Source organism: Candoia aspera, chromosome 1 (assembly GCF_035149785.1).
Source record: "Candoia aspera isolate rCanAsp1 chromosome 1, rCanAsp1.hap2, whole genome shotgun sequence".
In the NCBI taxonomy this organism is placed as follows: domain Eukaryota; kingdom Metazoa; phylum Chordata; class Lepidosauria; order Squamata; family Boidae; genus Candoia; species Candoia aspera.
The window spans coordinates 260,700,444-260,721,985 of NC_086153.1; the positions used below are offsets into that span (position 1 = coordinate 260,700,444).

Here is a 21,542-nt window from a genome sequence, read left to right on the forward strand (position 1 = left end):
ATCCTCTCCTTTTATTGTTCCTAGCATGGTAGTCAACATGAGTAAGCATGAACTAAGGGAGACTTCATGATTGCTGCTGCTGCTGCTGCTTTAACCATTCAGTCGTGTCCGACTCTTGGCAACTTTATGGACTTCTCTGTTGGTTACTCTGACTGTCAACGGTAAATGTACCAATCCACACCAGCACCACAATTCAAATGCATCAGTTCTTCAGTCCATTCTTATTGTTCAACTCTCACACCCATACATCATTATGGGAAAGACTATTGCTCTGACTAGTCTGCCTTTATTTAGGGTGATATCTTTGCTCTTCCAGATCTTAATCATGCTGACCATTGCAGCGCAGCCTAAAGTTACCTTGAGTTTGATTTCAGGTGTAGATTTGCCATCGTGAACAATTTTTGATCCGAGAAAGTTGAAATCCTGGACTGATTCAATTTCCTCATTATTAATTTTAAACGTCACTTGTCCATCTGCTACTGTTGTCATTATCTTTGTTTTCCTGATGTTAAAGTTCAACCCCATTTTTTCACTTTCTTCCTTGATTTTCAGAATCATTTTTTCCAGCTCTTCCTTATTTTCAGCCAATAATGTGTCATCTGCATACCTCAAATTGTTTATGGTTCTTCCACCAATCTTCACTCCAATATCAAGCAACTCTTGGTCTAATTTCTGCATGATCGCTTCAGCATAGAGATTGAAAAGGAGTGGGGATAAAATGCATCCCTGTCTAACACCCTTGCTGATCCTGAACCAATCTGTGTCACCGTAGAGTATTCTCACAGTTTCTTCCTGGTCAATGTACAGTGATCTAACAAGTCTGATCAGATGGGGTGGGACACCAAGATCATGCAGAGCTGCCCATAGTTTATTGTGTTCTACACAGTCAAAGGCTTTGCTGTAATCAAACACATATATAGATCCTTCTGGTGTTCATGTGCCTTTTCCATAATCAATCTGATGTTGGCAATGTGATCTCAAGTACCACACCCTTTTCTAAAGCCAGCTTGAACAGCAGGTAGCTCCTGATTAGTGACATTCTGTAGCCACTGTTGTATAATCTTTAGTAGAATCTTGCTTGCATGAGAAATCAACGCAATTGTGCAAAAATTGGAGCACTTTCTGGCATCACCTTTCTTTGCTAATGGGATAAAAACTGATCTTTTCCAGTCCCGAGGCCATTGGCAAGTAGACCATATCTCTTAACACAAGGCAGTGATGATGTTGACTGGCACCAGTTTTAGTAGTTCTGCAGGTATCTTACCAATACCTGGGGTTTTTTTGTTTGGCAATTTTGCTGTGGCCCATTCTACTTCTTCCAAAATGTTTGGTTCTTTGTCCATTGGGCCTGTTGGAGTTTGTACAGAGTGCTGGGAAGCTTTTGGCCCAAGATATCAGAAAGAAGACACCAGGCATTTCAGCAAAAATAATTATATTCAAACAAATCATAGAACATAAACAGTTTCCTCATCCAGAGCCCTGGATGGGTCAAAATCCTTAAATAGAAAAAAGCATATTTACAAGCTCACACACATGCACACATGCGCTGAGCAAAAAAGAGAAGCTGCTGAATTCAAAAAGCAGAAGAAGCAAGCAAGAAGAGGAGCAAGCTCTGGCAGAGCTGGCTTATTTAAATGCAAATCAAGCAAGGAAGCAGAGGATGGTTTCAGTTTCTCATATACGGTCATTGGACACTTAAACCTTGTTGACCAAATGCGGCCTGACCTTTTGACTCTGCCAAACACTTAAGAAAATGATTTGTTACCATGGATACCTTGTGTTTCTCTGCAGCTTATTTCCAAGCAGAAACAAATAATACCAACAGGGCCATCGTCATTACCATCTTGCCGGTAAGTTGAGCTGGCATATAGCTCTTCTGTATATTCTTTCCACCTGTTCTTAATCTTCTGTTGGTCGGTGAGTACATTTCCGTTGCAGTCCTTGACTGTTCCTTTTCGTGCAGAGACGCTGGATCGCATCATTCTCACTTCAGCAAACATGGCTTTTGTATGCCCCCTTATATTAGGTTCTTCTAGATTTTGACACTGCTCAAGTTGCCTATTTTTGTCTTTCCTAGCTTCACGTTGAAAAGCTGCATTCAGCTTTTTTACTTCATCCTTGTTGCCTTTGGCTTTGGCCGCCCTCCGCTAATCAGCTATTTTGATGGTGTTGTCAGATAGCCACTTGTTTGTCCTCTTTGGTTTTTGGCACGGCACATGCTTTTCAGCAGTTTCAATGATGTTGTCTTGGATCTCCTGCCATTGTTCATCTGGATCTTTTCCATCTAGATTCAGTTGATCAATCCTGTTCTTAATTTCCACGGCATACATTGGTGAAATGTTGTTTACATTAAACTTCTTGGGGATGATACCTTTCCTTACTTTACACAATTCGAGTTTCATTTTGGCCACTAATAGCTGATGGTCTGTGCCGCAATCGGCACCAAGAAGTGTCTTTACAAATGTCAGCTTTTCCAGTGTTGTTGGCATAAAATAAAGTCAATCTGGTTTCAATGTTGTCCATTTGGTGCTGTCCATGTGTACAATTGCCGCTTAGGTTGAATAAACCATGTGTTCATTATGCTGAGATGATTTTCCTGGCAGAATTGCACTAGGTGGTCGCCAGCTTCATTCCCTTTGCCTAACCCGAACTTGCCTACTATTCTTGCATCTTCTCCTTTGCCTACTTTTGCACTGAAATCTCCCATAATATACAAAAGATCCTTTTTAGGTACTTGTGGAAGAGCACTTTGAAGCTCACTATTATTCTTAACTATTCAAATGTCTCTGTAGATGCTCCTTAATAGATCATGGAACGGGTGGTTTCCACTTAGTTTAAGCTTAATTTATTCCATAGGTAGGCAAGATGATGCCCTCCAGATGTTTTGTACCTGCCTTGTACTATTGGTCATGCTGGCTGGAGCTGATGGGAATTAAGGGGCATTAAGTTGCCTCACCTGTTTTAATTTGTCCTTGTAATAAACATTACTGCTAATTCTACACAGGTTCTTTGTTTACCTGGTCTTCCAGGAGGAAGCAAAGGGAAAACAAAACCCTCTGCAGCCTTTGATTAAGCTGAGAAGTGGGGACAGCATGTGGTGTGATGAGCATCCTCTCTGGATGTAAAAAAATGGCCAAGCTGATAATCAGATTTTTTTCAGTTCAGTTTTGGGGGAAAACAGGTTTATACAAGCTCTTCATATAATGATAGTATATCATAGTTGCAGCTCCTATGCTATCAACTTTTTCCATAGCTAAGTGGTCTGTCTATAACTGTCTTTCATTTTATTTTTAAGGATTCACTTTTTGCCTGTAAACTCAGGCACTTCAAGTTTTGCAGGGAGCTGAAGACCTATTACCTGAATTTGGGAGAGAAACAACTTAACCTTTGCAAAGGTGGCTTTCTGCCTACCTGAAAACAGGAATCACACAGCAATTCAGGCAAAAGCAAAAAGCGTTTATTAAGGGGGGCGAAGACCTTTTATAGGGTGCAGAAACAAATGATACATGCATTCAGTATATGTGATACGTCATAAAGCAAGTAATCAAACAATAAAAGACATTGATTACATGTGAGAATTGGACAATAGAAAACACTGATTCTAGATAACATTCCACAAATGGCAAATTTACAAATTACATTAGTCCCTTTCCCAGAGGGGTTTGTATCTTTTAAAACTTGAAAGTGTATTCAAGGACTTTCAGAATATGCTCCCTATTGTAGTTGCTGAAAAGGCAAGTTCTCACATACCAGAAGAAATGGTGTTGGCCCAGAAGAAAAACATGTTTTCCTAAAGTTAGAAAAGAGGCCTAGACTGCCATGTTAGAAATGCCAATATCACCTTTCTTTAAAAGCTAATAATGAAGCCTAACAATACCAGGTAACACAATCATAATTGACTTGTAACCCAGCTCAGGCCTTGGGTCCTATTGATTCATTTAATTACTTTTTGTCTTGACAACTACATTTGGAAGCATTTGAGTGTAATCTGAGGGGCCCACATTGTTCTGTTACTTGCTCACAACCAATGCTCAATCCAAGGCTTTGTCATAAGTTATTTTAAGCTACCTGATAGCAGTAGCATTGCTCACATACTCTTTACCCCTGCCCCAACTTACACAGCCCTCCTCTCCTTGAAAGTATTTAAAGTCGGCCGGATCCTGGCTTGGTCTCTTCAAAAAGATACAGAAGACAAGAAGATACATACATTTCCTTCTGGTAAGTATTGCTGAGAAAGCATTAAGGGGCACTGTCTGCTATTTAGTGAGGGGTTTTTTTTCCCCATGAGGAGAAATGGATTGCTAGAACTTGTTTACTATGTTGCAATTATTTTTGCCAAATCTGGAACACAGGACTGACACATTCACAAAAGATTAACTCCTAGTTTACCGGAGCTGTCTTGCTGGTAAGTTCATTTAGGACTGCAATCTGGGGTTCTCTTAATGAATACAGTATACTTTCATAATCAGTAGAAACCAGGAGATCTCAAGTTTTAAATTGTAGCATTATTAGTTAAAAAGATCAGACAGAGATGGACAACTTTCAGTGGACAAGTTCCAAAAGTTGGCAGCGCCAGGGCCCATTTTTTGGAGAGGAGGAAATCAAGGGAATCAAGAGTTTCAAGAGGTAAAATGAATGTTTTAAGGTACATATGCCTTTAAAAATCGTAACAACTTCAACCCCCCCACCAGAGCAAAACAACAGCAGCCAAAAATGTTGATCCTGTTCCATTTTGAAATTTGCCAAAGGGATGCTGGAAGGTCAAATGCAAGCTACAGGCTATTTTTTGTGCATCTCTGAAGTAAGAGGAGATGACAGATCTCCAAAGAACCTTGGAGTTGTTGCCAGTCTGGAAAAACAGCTCTCTTGTGATCTGCATCTTTTAGAAAGTGCCAGTGCATTTTGAGACACTGAATTCTATTTGTAGTTATCTCAACTTTTTCTGAGGAAGAAAAGTTGAAGCTACAAGCCTTGAATTAAATTCCACTGAAATCAATTGAATGCTTGGATTCTCCTATGTAGCTTTTAGAGAAACCATCAAGATACTCCAGTTTCAAGGTTACAAATCCCTGAATAGCAGTTGACTGAAAAGATCACAAGTTTATTGCAGGACAGATTTGGAGGCAGGTATTTCTCAATCCATTTTTTCTTTATTACATACAGCAGCAATTTTGTTTTCTGTGTAACAGGTAGAAATCTAATCAACAGGCAGTGTCTAGTCAGCTACTTTGGGGAAGAAAGTTTTCATGTGTAAAGATGATATTCAACATGCAGGGTTGTTTCCACAATTTTTCTGTCCCTGCATATTTTCCCCCTTGGCTGAGTTGTCTTCAACCTATAAGAGAAGGGACTGCATTCCTCCCACCAAAATCAGCCTTGTAGGTTGGGGTGCTTTCTGATAGAGCTGTACCCTTGGAACCACAGGGGTCTTCTGTAGCCCAAGTTTCTTTTACCATCTTGGAGGGTACAGCAGCTACAATCCTATTTGAAGAGAAAGAGCTTTACTTTTTATTTTAGTAACCCATGGTGTAATGGACTGATTAATGTCATTATCATATGTTCTGTAGGTAGTTGGGAACAATAGGTGGAAAGTATTCCCAGCCAAAAGTAGTATTGATTATGACACTATACATAACAAAGTAAGGTATGCACGGTATTTTACTGAATTCAAGAGAACAATCTCAAATAGCTATGCCAACTTTTGACACAGGGAAAATACAAGAAGGTATTATGTGGTTATTGCCATGACTCGGGTTTAACTCTGCCTTAATATGGTATAATTCCAATATTTCCTCTTATACTTTAAATTGGGGAACTGATAATGCAACTCTTTTTTGTATTATCCTTAAGTATAAAACTTACTTTTCTCTCTATCTCCCTTTTCTATGACATTGAGATGACAATTTTTAGGAGCAAAGTGCTGGGTGAATCTCAATGCAATTTCGGACATCTTGGACTTGGTTAAAGATATCTTAATAGTGCTTTGGTCTAGTGTCAGTAAGATAAGTTATCTCTTAGGAAAAAGTTATAATAAGAAAGTGACTGGCTTGCCAAGAAGGATAAAAGATGGACTGAGCCAGGAGTTCAGAATAACTCAACTGATCATAATGTAACAGGCAAAGGCCAATCTAGGACTTGATGTCCCTAGAAAATATGACTCACTGAGACATCAAGAAAGCAGTATGAGCGAAGCAGGCTGTTTCCTTAGTTCTGTGGTACATACAGGACAAAGAGGAGGTCACTGCTATATTCTGAGTGTTATATTTGCTTTCTGCAACCCACCAAACAACTGACATCATTATTGTCCCTCAGAATTTTTTTCTCTCTGGATTTACTGACAGTATCAGTCACCTAACTAAGAAAAGTGGAGGTGGAGAGCTTTGGATCCCTTTTTCCCACCAATGAATCATGGAACCATTTGCGATGCTATCTGGATGACAACTCAAATACCATTTGAGTTTACTTGTACCTCTCCCAGACAGGATGGAACACCAAAATTTAAAACCCAGAACCAGAATGCAGCCATAGCGTACTAGCTACCATTAATGTTGTTGAAGTTTGGGTATGCTTCCTGAAACGTTAGTAAGGCTAAATTTCTTTTTAAGTTCCTTTTTGTGCCATTTGGAAAATCTGTGGCGTGTTGATCAGATTTCATTCTGTGGTGAGAGGGGGACCCTTGAGTGGAGACCTCCCCCCTTTGAATTAACCCACATTTTCTACTTTTCTCCCACTCAGTCTATTCAACTGCTCAGAAAGGGAAAGATTTGTTCCATTTCACTTTTGTCACTGATGGTATGCTCAAAGAGGAGAGGTAACAAAAGCAAAATGGCAATAGGGACTCTGGGGATAGAAGGTGGCTGAGGATGCCAAGCTCTCATGCTGGACTTTACTAAAATGATAACCTAATTGGAAGGGCTTGATGGTCCTCAGATGATTAAGTGAATATGGATGTTTAATGAATGATATATGACTGTGATATTTAGAGACAGTGATAAGTTAACATAATGAAAAATGTCCCAACTGTAAAATCTGTACAGTATTGGGACAGCCTATCTACTGAGGTTGTGGCTTCTCCGTCTGAAGGTGTTTGATAAGAGCCTGGACAGCCATTCCAAGTATGACTCCTAACCTATTTGCTTTCAGAAGCTGAGAACACTGTGTTTCCTTCATAAATTTGATGTTGCCCTTGGAATTATTACCAAAAAGAAGGAAAGGAAAGAGGAATGCAACAAAACAATTTCAAACTCATTCAAAGAATAAAGCATGTTCTTAACCTCATTACTTCCTTATTCTCAATTCTACATACAGCAGGTGCAGCCAAGCTAAATACATTCCCCCCACCTCACTCATTTATCTATCTTGTGTTCTCCCTCTTTAATTTTTGATCCATCTCCAACCTCTCGTGCTTTTAATCTCTGACAACAAACATTTGCTGAGATATGAGGCTCTTTTAATAAGCTCTAATCAAAGAACGCACATTGCCATGTTAGAATTTCTGCTAGCATGAAGTTTATCTCAGAAATATTTGGGCCAGGAACCTCTACCACAAAGACAGACAGTTCCTCAGACCTATCATTCAGCTGCAATTTACTGACCATTTCAAGCCAGGTCCAAATCCAGCCCAGCCCTTCCTTTGCACCTGTCTCTGTTCCCTACAGCTGTTCATCACAACCACTCTTTTGTGCTGCTGTTTCTAGGACAGGCAGCATTTGCAATGCCATTCTTAGCTGCTTGCGTAAACAAGCTTTGAATGCTGGGGCTAAACTTTCGTCCTTCCGCATTGCAAAGCTCAGGTTTTCAAAGGGAGGAAATCCACACGTTTATTTGTGATGGCTGAAAAGATGTGCCTCTGCAATGCATTATCAAACGCTACACTCTTGCTTTTCTAACAACTCAGGGAGACCTGGGAGCATGGGAGGGATTTCTTTTTAACTTTGGTTGCTGAGCAACAGCATGAGTGAGCTGAAATAAAACAGCATAGGGAAAGAAAAGGGGAGACATTGAGCTAAAGAAAGAAAAGAGTCACACTTTGAATATAAATCAGCGGAGAATAAAGCCAGATGTTTTGTTATGGGAGAGCATTCCCAAGCTGTACACTTGCCCTCATTTTGTTATTCTTGAGTTTATCCCTATTTTTATTGGATAAAATAATGATGAAAAACATCTCATTGAGTAGTTGAAGGAACAGCAGTACAACTGCAACCAGAGACTTTTCTTTTGGGACTAATGGACAGGCAACTAGAAAAAACTGGTGGAACTTTGTTTTTGTATATGACAACTGCAGCGGGACTGTTATATGCTCAAAGGTGGAAAGCTTAGATATTACCCACAACAGAAGAATGGTTGGTGAAGATAACGGAACTTGCAGAGATGGCTAAATTAACTTCTTTGATCAGAAAAAAAGCAATATCCGTATTTATGGCTGACTGGAAACCCCTTATGGACTTTTTGCATGAAAGAGAAAAAAAATGCACTTACAATTTGTGGCTTTGATGATTAGAAAAAAAAATTAGATAATAGAAAAAAGTTAGTTTTTTTGTAATCATAGAGTAAGAGATAATTTTGTAATTGTACTTATATTTGCTGCAAAGGAAATCAGAAGCTTCTATTTCTTTTTATTCTTTCTGTACTTCTTTTGTTCTTTTTCTTTCTTTCTCTCTTGCTTCTTCTATTCTTTATTAGTTTGTGTTAGCGTCTATGTTCTTTGTAAAACTTTTAATAACATTTATTTTAAAAAAAGAGTATTTGGAGGGACAGCAAATGCTTCTTCCTCCTCTTGAAGCAAAATAGGTATTTCCTTTTCAGAAGGAAAATGCCTTCAGGGTAACTTAATTAAAATCGAACACAGCTGCTATTGCTGAGCATAGGAATTAATCCTAGATGTTCAGAGTAGCTTGATCTCTGCAAAGGTAAACTCGGCAAAATGATAAACTCATTAGGAATAAGTGCTGTTTAGAAGGGCATTTATGAAAGCGGCACAGTGGCTGTTAGTAATTGGAGCAACAAAAGAGATGGCATCTGATGATAAGGTTGAGAACTCAAGGAAATTCTTGTATCTTGAATAGCTGCTTGTAGAAGATACAACATTTTGCTCCATGCAATTTATTAATTTTTTTAAAGGCTTAACTAGAAATTCTCCATAGATCCCTTCTGGATTGAAGTTGATGTGCACTAGAGAAGCAGAGTCTGGGAGTCCCTCTGGGAGCTGAGAATTGCTAACTATTTTATTTATCATTTGTGTCTGGTTTTGTTGCCAGGGAGTGGTCAAGAGAGGAGTCAGTGGGAAGTTTGGCCACAGGTGCCAAAATAACCTTGGGTATCATGCTTCTTGAAAGGGAGATGCAACCATTTTATGTTTGGCTCAGGTAGCAAATTTTTTGTGCCACCAACCCAATGCACAAGTTCTCACAGTGGCTATAATTACATGGCAGTGACAGTGCTCTGTTCTTGATTCTTTTCCTATCTGGTGGTGTTTTTTTTTCTACTACCAAAATAGTGGTGAGGATTTTCCAACAGCCATTTCCTCTTGGGTGCCTTTATTTTCCACCTCCACAATTTCCTGGAATGATACCATGTCATGATCATTCCAAGGGGTATCAGGGATGGGATGGTGGCCCGTGGGAAGGAAGGGCCTCAACTGCAAGATGGTGGGCAGAGCCTCCCCACACACTTGGCAACCTTCACAATCCTTGAGGACTTTTATCAACTATTTCTCACCCACTTTCTATTTTCCTAACTTGGCCCCCTCATAAAAGACCATAAATTTGGGAGATTCTTTGTGCATGTGTTGAACCTCAATTCCCATAATTTAAATTTCCCAGCCAAACCAGAGGCAAGGCCTACATTTTTATGGAACCATCCTAGGCATGCCATATCTGGACTGCAGCAAAGAGATAGAAAAAACTATTTTTGCTGTCATCTAGTGGTTGTCTGGATGTTTGCAGCCCAGATACGGTAGTCACAGTCTATCCCACCTGAGAACTCCATTATGACACAGCTGAATAGCTGGCATAGCATCATGTTAAAATGTTTTACTATAGCATATTGGAGGACTAATTTCTGCTAATTATGCCTTATTTATTTTTGGATTTAAAGGAGACAGCTCAAGCCAACTGAAAATTTCAAGGATGCCAATCTGGGGAGGTGGAGCCAAATGTGGCGCATGTGATAAAACAGTCTACCATGCTGAGGAAATTCAGTGTAATGGACGGAGTTTCCATAAGACGTGTTTCCACTGCAGTAAGTTTATCTATGTTTCTTCTTTCACTAAATAGTTGTGGTTTGTTATTCTTATTGTGACTCATGGAACAATAGCTAATTTGATAAATAAATAAATAAACATTGTTCTTTATTTCTGCCCACCAAGAGAGCAGCTAAAAAGTAATTATGGTATTCAAAAGTCACATTTATGAAAGAATAAATACTAATTATAAATAAATCCTTGGTTTCAGTTTTCAGAAATATGATTTCTGAAAAAAATATTTTATAATGAGAAAATCTTTTACAGAACCATAACATCATTGAGTGGAGTGACTCCAGAGCACAAAGGCATAATCTTAATTAAGGTTTGTTAAATAAGTCACAATTGAGGTCTGCACATATTTAGCCATAAATCCTGGTTTATTAACCACAATTGCTAGGTCCACACAACATAATAAGCCAAAGCAAAACAATGTTATGATGTAGCATGATGTGAAAATCCAATTGTAGAGCTGGAAGGAGCCTTCAAGGTCATCTGGCCCAGCTCTCTACTAATGCAGAATATTCACTGCTACATATGACTTCCTGGAGGATTTGGATAGCCATCCTCTGCTTAAAATCCTCTAGGGAAAGCAACTTATGTGAAATATATATGATAGTTAAAGTGGCATACTTTCAATTACTTGTATCTGCTGACATCTCTGTTGTGTTTCTTAATGGTGCCACTTTGGGTGGCAAAAAGGTCTCTCTCATTCTGGGAGAAACAAGCTTGAATTTACTACTGTATAACAGAGAGTTCAGCTAGAAGCTCTAGACTGTAGCTACCCAAGACCTCCAGAGCTCCTCTGAAAATTTCCATCAAACATTAATTTTAATACTGTATGACAAAAGAGAGAAATTATTAAATGTATGGATATAAGCATCTTACATGTATTTAATTTTGATTTTCAATACAGTTAATATGGTTTTTGTCCTGGCCTTCCTAATTTTTAAGACCAATGCATGTCTTGCCACTAGGAAGATTGTATATTATCCTGCTAAAAAATAGACATTCTTTTCTCTCATGTGTTTGATAATTAGTTATGTGTGTCTTCCTTGTTAAGAGTGGGTTTTTGACTGCTGGAACAATAGTGTTTTTGTAATAAGGAGACTGAATAATCAACATTGACTGAAATTATAGTGAATATGACAGAAAAGCTTACAGTCAGTCTGTGCTAGGATCCAGATGTTGCACATCAAATAAATATGAGCATCAAATCAATTAGAGGAGAACAGGACAGAGTTTGATAAAGGAATAATTTAGCAAGCCAGAGAAGGGTTGATGGTTAGGAGACCAGAACTTGTACTGTATTCTTTCCGATCTTTGAAAGGCGGGCATTTTCTCCAATGTTCAACACAACTTCTCCTTTCAAGTTATTGAAACTGACACCCACAGTGGCTACAAGGAATGAAGGTTTTAAAGTACAATAGAGTTGATTTATGGTGAAACGTTAAGAAAAGTGTCCTGCTTCTTAAGTTCCTGATCAGTAATTATTTTTCTCAGAATAATGGTCTAGCAGTGCCCACACCCAATGGATGGCTGGGGATATGATTTCTTTAATACTTTTGCCTCTGAGTTGACAGCTGAAAGCCAGACAGCACCCCTTTCTTTTTTCTAGAAATGAAAAAAAAAAAGCCTTTATACAACAGCCTTTACTGTGTAACATTAAGCTTTATTGCAGACAGTTTTAGACTGCAACTGCATCCTCATTGTCTGGGAGTTAAATTCTTATTAAACTTAGTAGACCATACTGCTGTATAGAAGTCATCAATACGGATGTTGCTGCTTGGTTGGTTGCATTCTATGTTTTCATTAATTCCTTTAGTAAATGTTTGTGGGTTTGTTTTTTTAACTGTTGTATGACTTTATGATGGCCACACCGCTTGGTGTATATTTAGCAGGAAAGTCATATAAATAACAAATTGCCTTTAGTCATTAATTTTGTGGTACAATGCTGGCAGAAAACTCAGCATCTCCTGGAAAAAAAAATCCGACCTCTTGCAGCATTTAACACCTCTGATTTGTCAGAGTTAGCTTTGACTTAAAGGGCATCTGTGGTGGATATGTGGCTCAATCACAATTTGTCAACTTCAAACTACTTTCTGACAGTCGAGCCTTCTGAGCCAGCAAGGCTTTGGGGCCATCTGTTGAGGCAACAGACCCTCTGTTCCAAGGAGATCAGAAATAGAAGCACTTTATCTGCTGCTGGAGCCAGCCCTTAACGATTCACAGAATAAACATCATTATCTTTTCTTCCCGGATGAGAGTGCAAAATAGAGAAGGAGGAAATTCACAAAATTACAGAAGATCCTTCCTTTAGTGGGTTCAATTTTATTTGTTCCCATTTACTTCGGTAATCAACTCCCGTTTCTGATTTTAATGCATCGGACCAAATGTATTTGTAATATCTAGAGTATTTGCCTTTCTGTCCTTAGGACAGAAGTGAAATATTTGCAATGGCCTTTGTTAATTTCATAAGCAAATAACTTTATAGCCAGATAGCTAGCTATATCATTGCAATATAGTCAGAATAAATCTTATTTTTGTTCCGCGGGGGTAATGTTGGAAGTCAGAAAAGCATTACTTCCCACAGTTGTGACCCAGATGTAGCCTGTGAATGCACATTGCCAAAATACAAATAAAGCTTAGTTTGGATTAGACTTCAAAGGGTTTATAAGTATTCAAAGCACTTCATGTAACCTTAGAGAACTTCGTAACAGTGTTATAAGACCGGCATTCTTTGTGAGCTTCATTTCAAAGCTGGGCAGGCAGACGTGGTTTGTGGCTGGAGAGGGATATGAAAGAGAAGCTGTTCCAGGCATAATCTTCATTACTGTATAATGCCATACTTGCTCTAAGAGTGTTTTCCCCTGGGGAAATGCTCTCCTCAAATATTGTGACATAAGCTGTATTTGGCTGAGCTTTGTAGAAGATCCAGGACCAGCGGTCACTCGGATTTGGTTTCCTTTGGAGAAAAGTATCACCGGAGATTTAATAGCATTTCTTTAATGCTACTTTAGTTATAAATACATGTGCTGCTAGGCATGGCTTAAACCTGTAACAGAGCAGCCAAGTGCACTGGACCCACCCAACTCTTCAGAAAGAGACTCCAAGACTTTCTGAACTCAAAGCTTGCTGTCCTTCATCACAATCAACAAATTCCAGCTTTTATTCTTTTCTTCCTTTGTATGCTTACCCTTCGCATGGGCTGTGAGGGTGGGGAAAAGGGATGAGTACTTTCCATCAGGCATTTCCTAGTTTTTCTGGGCTTATGATTATTTCTAATTTCTCTAACGATAGATGCAATTGGCTTCCCTTGCCTTTGATTATTAAGAAGCTTTTAGCAGCCTCGTTTTCAAACCTCCAACGTAGAATAGTAAAATGCAGGCGCCTCTGTTTGAATATCAGGATCTTGATGTGTGTTTATATCCTTTCTTAGTGGGTTGCCGAAAAGCTCTGGACAGCACAACAGTAGCAGCTCATGAATCAGAAATCTACTGCAAAACATGTTATGGGAGGAAATATGGCCCCAAAGGAATTGGCTATGGGCAGGGCGCTGGCTGTCTCAGCACTGACACGGGAGAACATCTGGGGCTGGATCTACAGCAGCAGTGAGTGAAATTCTGGGTTGTTTTATAATTATAGAGTTGGTTGTACCGAGTCATGTCACTCAGTTTCCATAACAACACACTAGAGAAATAGTTCTCTGGATATTTTTCATTAATTGGTATCATTTTCCTAAAACCTTTTTAATGACACTTAGTCCCTCAGGAGTATTACTTTAAACTGATTACGTATTCCATTGGGCAATTGTGCTACCATACAGAAAGAACACTAGGCACCAAAATGAAGTCTTATTTACATATATTTTAAATTTTGTAAAAAAAAGTAGAATCTAAATTTTAACCCTTTGAGACCCTGCTGACCTCAGGAGTTGTGTGTGGTATCACACAGCTGAATATAGCATCAATAGTAATTATACAATCAATGGAATATGTTTATTATTTAGTTATTTGATTTTTACCCACCTTTATTTTGTATAATTCAAGGTGGCATAATTATGCCCCCTCCTCCAATTTTCCCCACCATGACCTTGTTCTCAGAACATTGATGACTTTGCCCTGTCACATCATCCTGATGTTTCCCTCATTCTGAGGTAGTCACAATGCAATCTGCTGATAATTTTCCCTCTTGGGTACAGTGACCCTATTTATTATAAGGGACAGTCCTTTATTTCAGCAAGCTGTCCTTTAGATTTATTTTTCAAAAACTCACTATTGTCCCTTATTTTGGTCATTTAACTTTTATTCTACAAATGGTACCACTTAATGCACAGTCTTTCACATTCATGTGAATATGGAAACTGAATAGTTTTTAAAAAAAATAAATTTGCATATACTTTTTATTTTTATTAAAATATGCATTTTTGTAAAGTTTTTCTTGGTTTTGCTCTTGAATTTTTCTTTGTAAGGCAAAGTTATAAACATAAGCAATTATTTTTTTTTATCCTTATGAACCTCTTTCAGATTTGCCCCTTTTTCAAGAAAATATGGTCACTGTACTCTAGGGTGAAGAAGAATATTTGCTTTGAGTACTTAAGATTGTTACCTGTTGTTTTATATTGAAAGTTCTATGTTCATATTACTGTAATATAAAGAGAGAGAAGAGATCTTCACAATTGCAACAAAACAAAAATCAGACTGTCAAACCTTATTATACTAGTTCAATCCAGAGAAGTTTAAAAAAAAACCTGTCCCAAGTTGTGATCTAAACAAACTTATCTGGATATCAGTAGGATTTAGAAATATATCTTCTTGCTTAGTAGTACAACAATAGGACTTTGTTAAAATTAAATTATCTCAATATGGGACTCCTTTCGTGTCTACTCCTTCATTGGAAAAGCTCACCAGTCACAAAGGAATGTGCATTCATAGACACGATCCACACATCACATTAAATGTTTGCTCGTTTGCATGTTTTGCAGTATTTTCTTACTGCTTAGCCTGGTATTACTCCTGACAGTAAAACCAACAATAAAACCAATACACCCCACACATTCTACTTCATGCATCAGCCATCTACACCTTGAACGTCTACTCAGAGAAAACAATTTTTACCAGTTTGTGGAAGCTTAATATGGAAGGTGTTTGCAAGGGCAAGGAGTTCCTAAGCATAGGGACCAATACAAAGAACTACTGCTTTTGGGGCATGCTTCTTTATATTCACAGAGGGATATTAACGGCATTAGGGATAGATGGCAAGCAAGGCAGTCCTGCTTTAAGCATTGGTCTTTACTCTTAATGACCTTGGTTCTATTCATATATGTATGCATGCTGTCTAAATAGCCGCCCAGAGTCACTAGTTTGAGATGGGTGGCAATATAAATTGAATGAATGAATGAATGAATGAATGAATGAATGAATGAATGAATAAATACAGACCGTAGCACAGGGTTTCTCAACTTCGGCAACTTTAAGATGTATGAACTTCAACTCCCAGAATTCCCCAGCCAGCCATGCTTCTTCTTCTTCCTTCATATCCAGATCAAAACTTAAGCTGCCAATATGATGCCACCTTCTTGGCTTTGTCATTGGCCAAAAACAAGTCATTTTCAGTGCACACCATTGGTAATAATCGGCAGGCCAGCAGTTGGGCCGAATTCTGTCTCTCTCCATATTCACACAGTGTGTTATTATCTGTCAGCAACCCCCACTTGAGCATATTAGTCTTACACGTAGGCACTCCAACCCTCAACCTATTCAGAACCCTCCAAATAACATAGGGGAGGTCAAATGTTCTCCTCTGGGACTCTTCCTTGGTCAGTGGCTTCTCTCCTCCATCTTCCAATTCGGTTCTGCTCTTGTGTGCCCTCAAGAGTATTTGCTCTTGCCATGAAACTCTTCATATATTTTAGTTGACGAGTTTGAGGCTCGTACCCATACAGAAGCTGCCGGGGATCATTCTCTTGTTTTGTTCTCTCAACATCTGCCATGCTTAAAGTTGCCAAGGTTGAGAAATACGACCCTAGCAGATCAACTGGAGGAGTCCAATCAGGAAAACCTTACCCTACTGAAAATGGATTGGGGAGAGGAGTAGAGTGGATGGAATAGAGACAACAAAATCAGAATATGGAACCTCTGGGCAATAATATTTTGTTGTATTGGATTCTGTTTAGCAGATAGGGTTAATCTAAAATCATCTGCTTCAAAAACATTCATGCTAGGATATTCAGATTTCTCTATTGCATTTTTTGAAGTCTAAGCAATGAGGAATGCAAAGGTCATGTCAGAGGAGATTGTAGGCTATCTCAGGAAAGGAATTTAGGACAATATTTGGGGGAGGGGGCTGTCAGGAAAGGCTTAAAAAAAGATTTCCATGTACCACAACAGCTTGCTGTTCCTCCTGCTGTCTGGCCTTGCCACAGACTAAAGGACACTGTGTGGATTACACAGCTATAGAATTACAGTAAGAAGGCAAAGCTGTGGACTTTTATCACTACTGTTTATCAGAGTTGCAGATTTGAAGGAAAAGGAGCAGCCTGTTCCCTGTTTCTTTTGTAATCTGCAGTAACCACAATCCTGCATAATTCTATGAACTATCCTTATTATAGTATAGTTGATGGCTTTTATTCTGAAATTTCATCAGTTGTCTTTTCTTTTGAATGCTGCCTCTATGTTTCTAATCCCTTTACATTTATTTTTATTATTTTCTATCCTGCCTTTATTATTTTTATAAATAACTCAAGGTGGGGAACATACCTAATATTCCTTCCTCCTATTTTCCCCACAACAGCAACCTCAGAAGCTGAGAGAGAGTGACTGGCCCAAGGTCACCCAGCCGGCTTTCAGGCCCAAGGCGGGACTAGAACTCATGGTCTCCAGGTTTCTAGCCCTGTTGCCTTAACCACTAGACCAAACTGGCTACTGCCTGTGCTAAATGCGTATCTATGGTTGAAATGGCTTCATGAAATTATACAGGAAACTGCCTTTAGATGACTTTAGCAGAATTCTCTGTTAAGGGCATTCACTCAGGATTACCTGTAATGATTGCCTATTCCAATAAAAGGAGTCTCATCAGTAGTTACTAGAGAAAACTAATTTATTGAATGAATAGTATGCAAAGTACGAAGAAAGCTGAGAATGAGCAAAAGCACGCCAATTACAAACTTAAAAAGCCTTGCTCCTGTTGCAAACCCTCCCCTCAGGCTAGCATAGCAACCACCCACCCCAGACGCTAGCAACCGTTAGAATCGGCCTGAGAAAGTAACCTTGAACAGCAGAGATAACCCAAACATACATTCCAGAAGATCACAAGTCAGCACAAAGGAAATTTACCAGCGTGGCCAGGCAGGCACGCAACTGCAGATATGACATGTGAAACGTTACGAGGAACCATAAACATCGGAACGGGAACATGACATTACCCTAAAGTGGATCAGTCCATAAAGAAGTTACATTGACCAAAACCTACAAAAATCTGTATCATAATACATTTGTTGTTCTTCAAAATACCACACTCTTTGTGATTTTGCTGCCCATGACTTTCTAGCCATTAAGAATAGTTACTTTTATGTTTCTATTATTTTTCATACTTTTTATCAGGATTTTTCAATGGGGTAGATTTCCTTCCTCTTTTACTTTATGCTCAGCATGAACAAACTGATGATTCTGCTATGAACTGTGCTCAGTATGGAATCAGCAGTAGTGGTTTGAATAACCAGCCTGACAATAAATTCTACAGAATTTAGAGTTCTCATGTTACAGCACTGATATTGGTTGGCTCCATTAAAAGTATAATTGTTATGTATCTAAATATTATTTTAAAGATCCTTAGTTCAAATATGGAGGGATTATTTGCATCATTTGTCCATTTAGTTGGAAGTATGACAATGGGTACTGTTTAAGCCAAACACAAAAATATCCCTTTTGTGTATAAATATTAAATTCTTCCATCAAAAAAAATATGAGATTCATTTCATTTTGGATGATGTAACACTGATGCATATTTTATTTATTGCTCAGGTCAGATATTCCTTAATTTACTTGATCTCTGAGATCAAAGGGTTAATACATGCTAAACTTTCTTGCCATCAGCTCACCAAAGCCAGCTCATTCTTCTACCCCTACCAACCCTTCAAAGTTTGCCCAAAAGTTTGGGGATGTAGAAAAATGTCCTCGTTGTGGAAAGTCAGTATATGCTGCAGAGAAGATAATAGGAGGAGGAAAGGTAAGAAATTGTACTGTAAGCTATATGAAGTATGTTATCACAATACAAGGGCACTACTAAAACACTTTAGCTGACAACTCTCACAAACCAAGTACAGTAGACTCTCAGTTAACCGGCACCCATGGGGATTGGTAGATGCCAGATAAATGTAGTTTCTGGTTGCCTGAGAGTTACTACTAAACCCTAATACCCACTAGATGGCAGCAGAGAGATACAGGTTTTTTTGCCGGTTGCTTGAGTGCAGGTTGAGTTTTTCTGCTGGTTGCTTGAAAGTGCCTGTTGCTTGAGTTCCGGTTAACTGAGAGTCTACTGTAGTAATGATTACCAAGGTGTTAACTGCTTCATATTCTCATGTGTACAGTAGGTACAAGGTTAAAGTTCCAAACCTATGCAACACTAATGAGAAGACATGTGTTGATATGCCGAGGATTATGCTGTAGAAACACACACACGTCTTATTTATTCCACATTTTAAAATAACGCTCCAGCCTGATTTTGCAGTTGATATTCCAGTCCTGATCTGCATGAGACATTAAAATTAATTACTATGATTTTCAAGCTCCTATGTTTATTCTGCATAAATGTACTCTATGAAGTCCAGAATACCTGGTGAAAGGCAAGCTAAGGCCAGATAGTCATTCTCTTAATCTATCAGTAGACTGCCAAACATCTTGCTGTGGAAATACCGTATACATCCGTGCTGACTATGAATTCTTTTTGCTTTCTGTCTCAGCCTTGGCACAAGACCTGCTTCCGATGTGCTATTTGTGGGAAGAGTCTAGAATCTACAAATGTTACAAAGACGGAGAGATTTATTGTAAAGGCAAGTGGAATATGTAAAATACGATTTGAGAGCAGCTTATAGCATGCAGACTTAGACTATGTATTTTGGATTTAGAACCAAAAAGAAGTATCCAATGAAACTTTATTCATTTAAAGATCTTAGTGAGGGATACATCCACACATCAGTGATATATCCCTCATCTTCATACCAAATTCAGTGAAGAGCCAGTGTGGTGTAGTGGTTAAGGCACCAGGCTAGAAATGGGGAGACTGTGAGTTCTAGTCCTGCCTTAGGCACGAAACCAGCTGGGTGACCCAGTGACAGCTGGGCCAGTCACTTCTCTCAGCCGGAGGAAGGAGGCAGGGGCAAGCCACTTCCAAAAATCTTGGCAAGAAAACTGCAGGGACTAGTCCAGGCAGTCACCAGGAGTCAACATTGACTTGAAGGCAAAAAAAAAAAAAAAGTACAGTAGGCTTTTAATTTCACATTCTTTGCTTATAACAAAAAATATTAGGAAACAACACTAGTTGTTTGAAATTACATTCATTCTACTTTTCATAGCATTTTACTGTCCTGCAAAAAACTGAACTATGAGTAAAAATAGCAGACAGATATCCAACTCCTTCCTCATTTATGTCTGACCTCCTTGCCCAACTCAGCACCTTTCTCCATTCTCCTTAAGCAATATAATGTCTCCAATATTAGCCTGCTTATAATTCCTCACTATGAGTTGAGAAAAGGCAGCCCCTTTCTCAGTGCACATAGATGAAATAGAGACAGAAAGGCATAACGTAGCTTGTTTGTACAATATGCTAAGCCCAAACCAAATGTAACAGTTATAAATGGTAAATCCTTGTTTATGGCTTAATGTGTTGTATGAACCTAGCCAATTCTGACCCGGTCAAGAAATAATGGTTAGGCAAACCATGATGCTGTACGGAGTATCAAAGCACATAGGCCTTTGATCATGCAAGCAAGCATCCTATCAAAAAACGAAACAATGATTACGTTGTAGTCGGCACAAGAAGCCTCCTGCGTGATAAACGTTTGCTTTGAAACCTATGTAACTTTGCTGAAATTGTTTTTTGAGCTAGAGCTACAGAAATCCAGACGATCAGATGGAAGCAAAGAGATACAGAGTACCTCAGTGTTGCTATCTTCCAGGGGTCATCCAGGTTTTTATAGATCTGGTGGCCCTGTCTGAACTTAAAATGTTGCAGGCAAATAGGGCAGTGACTAAATGGAGGCAAAGGGTAAATAAAGGAGCAATATACAGTCATCTAGGTTATATGTATTTAGGCTCATTTCAACACGGTACTGTTCCCAAACCTTTATAGAAAAGTTGAGTTATAGAAGAGATGAGATGGTGTTTTATGCTGAGAGTCTTATGAGAATAGCTAAATTTATCATTCTTTGCTTTGTTTTGCAGTTTGCTATGCAAAGAATTTTGGCCCTCCAGGAATTGGATTTGGTGGCCTCACTCAAAAGGTGGAATAAGATGCTTCTCACTTAGACCTATCTAAATAAGTAACAGTGAAAAAATTAATTTCTTACACAGTTGCTGTAATATATAGTGGGAAATCATTTTTGGAAAAATAGTATTTTATTCCTGAGCATGAGAAATCCATTAACATTGAGATCTGAACTGTTCATAAATAATTTCTGAATCAAAATTTCATCAATTGCGTAGTCTTGATGCTGTTATTTTTACACTTGTACTAATTAAGCAAAACCCAATTCCTATTCTATATATCATACGCAACATCAACGTTTTGAAGATGCATCATGAAATACAGGATTTGATTATGATTTGTCAGCAAGGTAACATAGTTTTAATGATAAGTCTACCTACAAGTATAATCTCTACCTCTATTGTTTTTTAATTTTAACCCTCTCAAAGCTCTGTTGACTTTTTTGGGAAAAGTTGATTGGTTATTCCACTTCTAAGCATATTCTACTGAAGACAGAGCAACTTATAGATGTGCTATACTGCATTAAAGATAAAAATGTAATTCAGTTGTGAGCACTAAGATAAATATTTCATTCATCAGAGCATAACTGACCATTTCTCAAATTATTTTAACACAGTACTCTTATCATAATTCCACAACTTCAACTTCGCAGTCAATCAAGAATATAGTTGTGATCTCCATTCATTTGAGGTAACCTTTATTCTGTTCCACTCTGGCATAAACTTCAGGATGCACCAGACTTGTGTTGCATGTCAAGCTTACCGTGAAATAGGATGTGCAATTCAGAGTCGCACATATCAGAAAGATTCATAGTCAATCT

At 38.5% G+C, this 21,542-nt stretch overlaps 1 protein-coding gene across 1 annotated transcript; it reads left to right on the forward strand.

The window, feature by feature from the left end:
• Nucleotides 1-4,094: 4,094 nt before the first annotated feature.
• CSRP3 (cysteine and glycine rich protein 3) lies at nucleotides 4,095-21,308 on the forward strand. The gene is given in 7 exon segments (XM_063289575.1): nucleotides 4,095-4,218; nucleotides 10,096-10,239; nucleotides 13,680-13,851; nucleotides 18,334-18,466; nucleotides 19,200-19,260; nucleotides 19,263-19,289; nucleotides 20,680-21,308. Coding segments are annotated over 6 exon segments (573 nt in total). The 5' UTR covers nucleotides 4,095-4,218; nucleotides 10,096-10,127; the 3' UTR covers nucleotides 20,748-21,308.
• The last annotated feature ends 234 nt before the right edge of the window (nucleotides 21,309-21,542 follow it).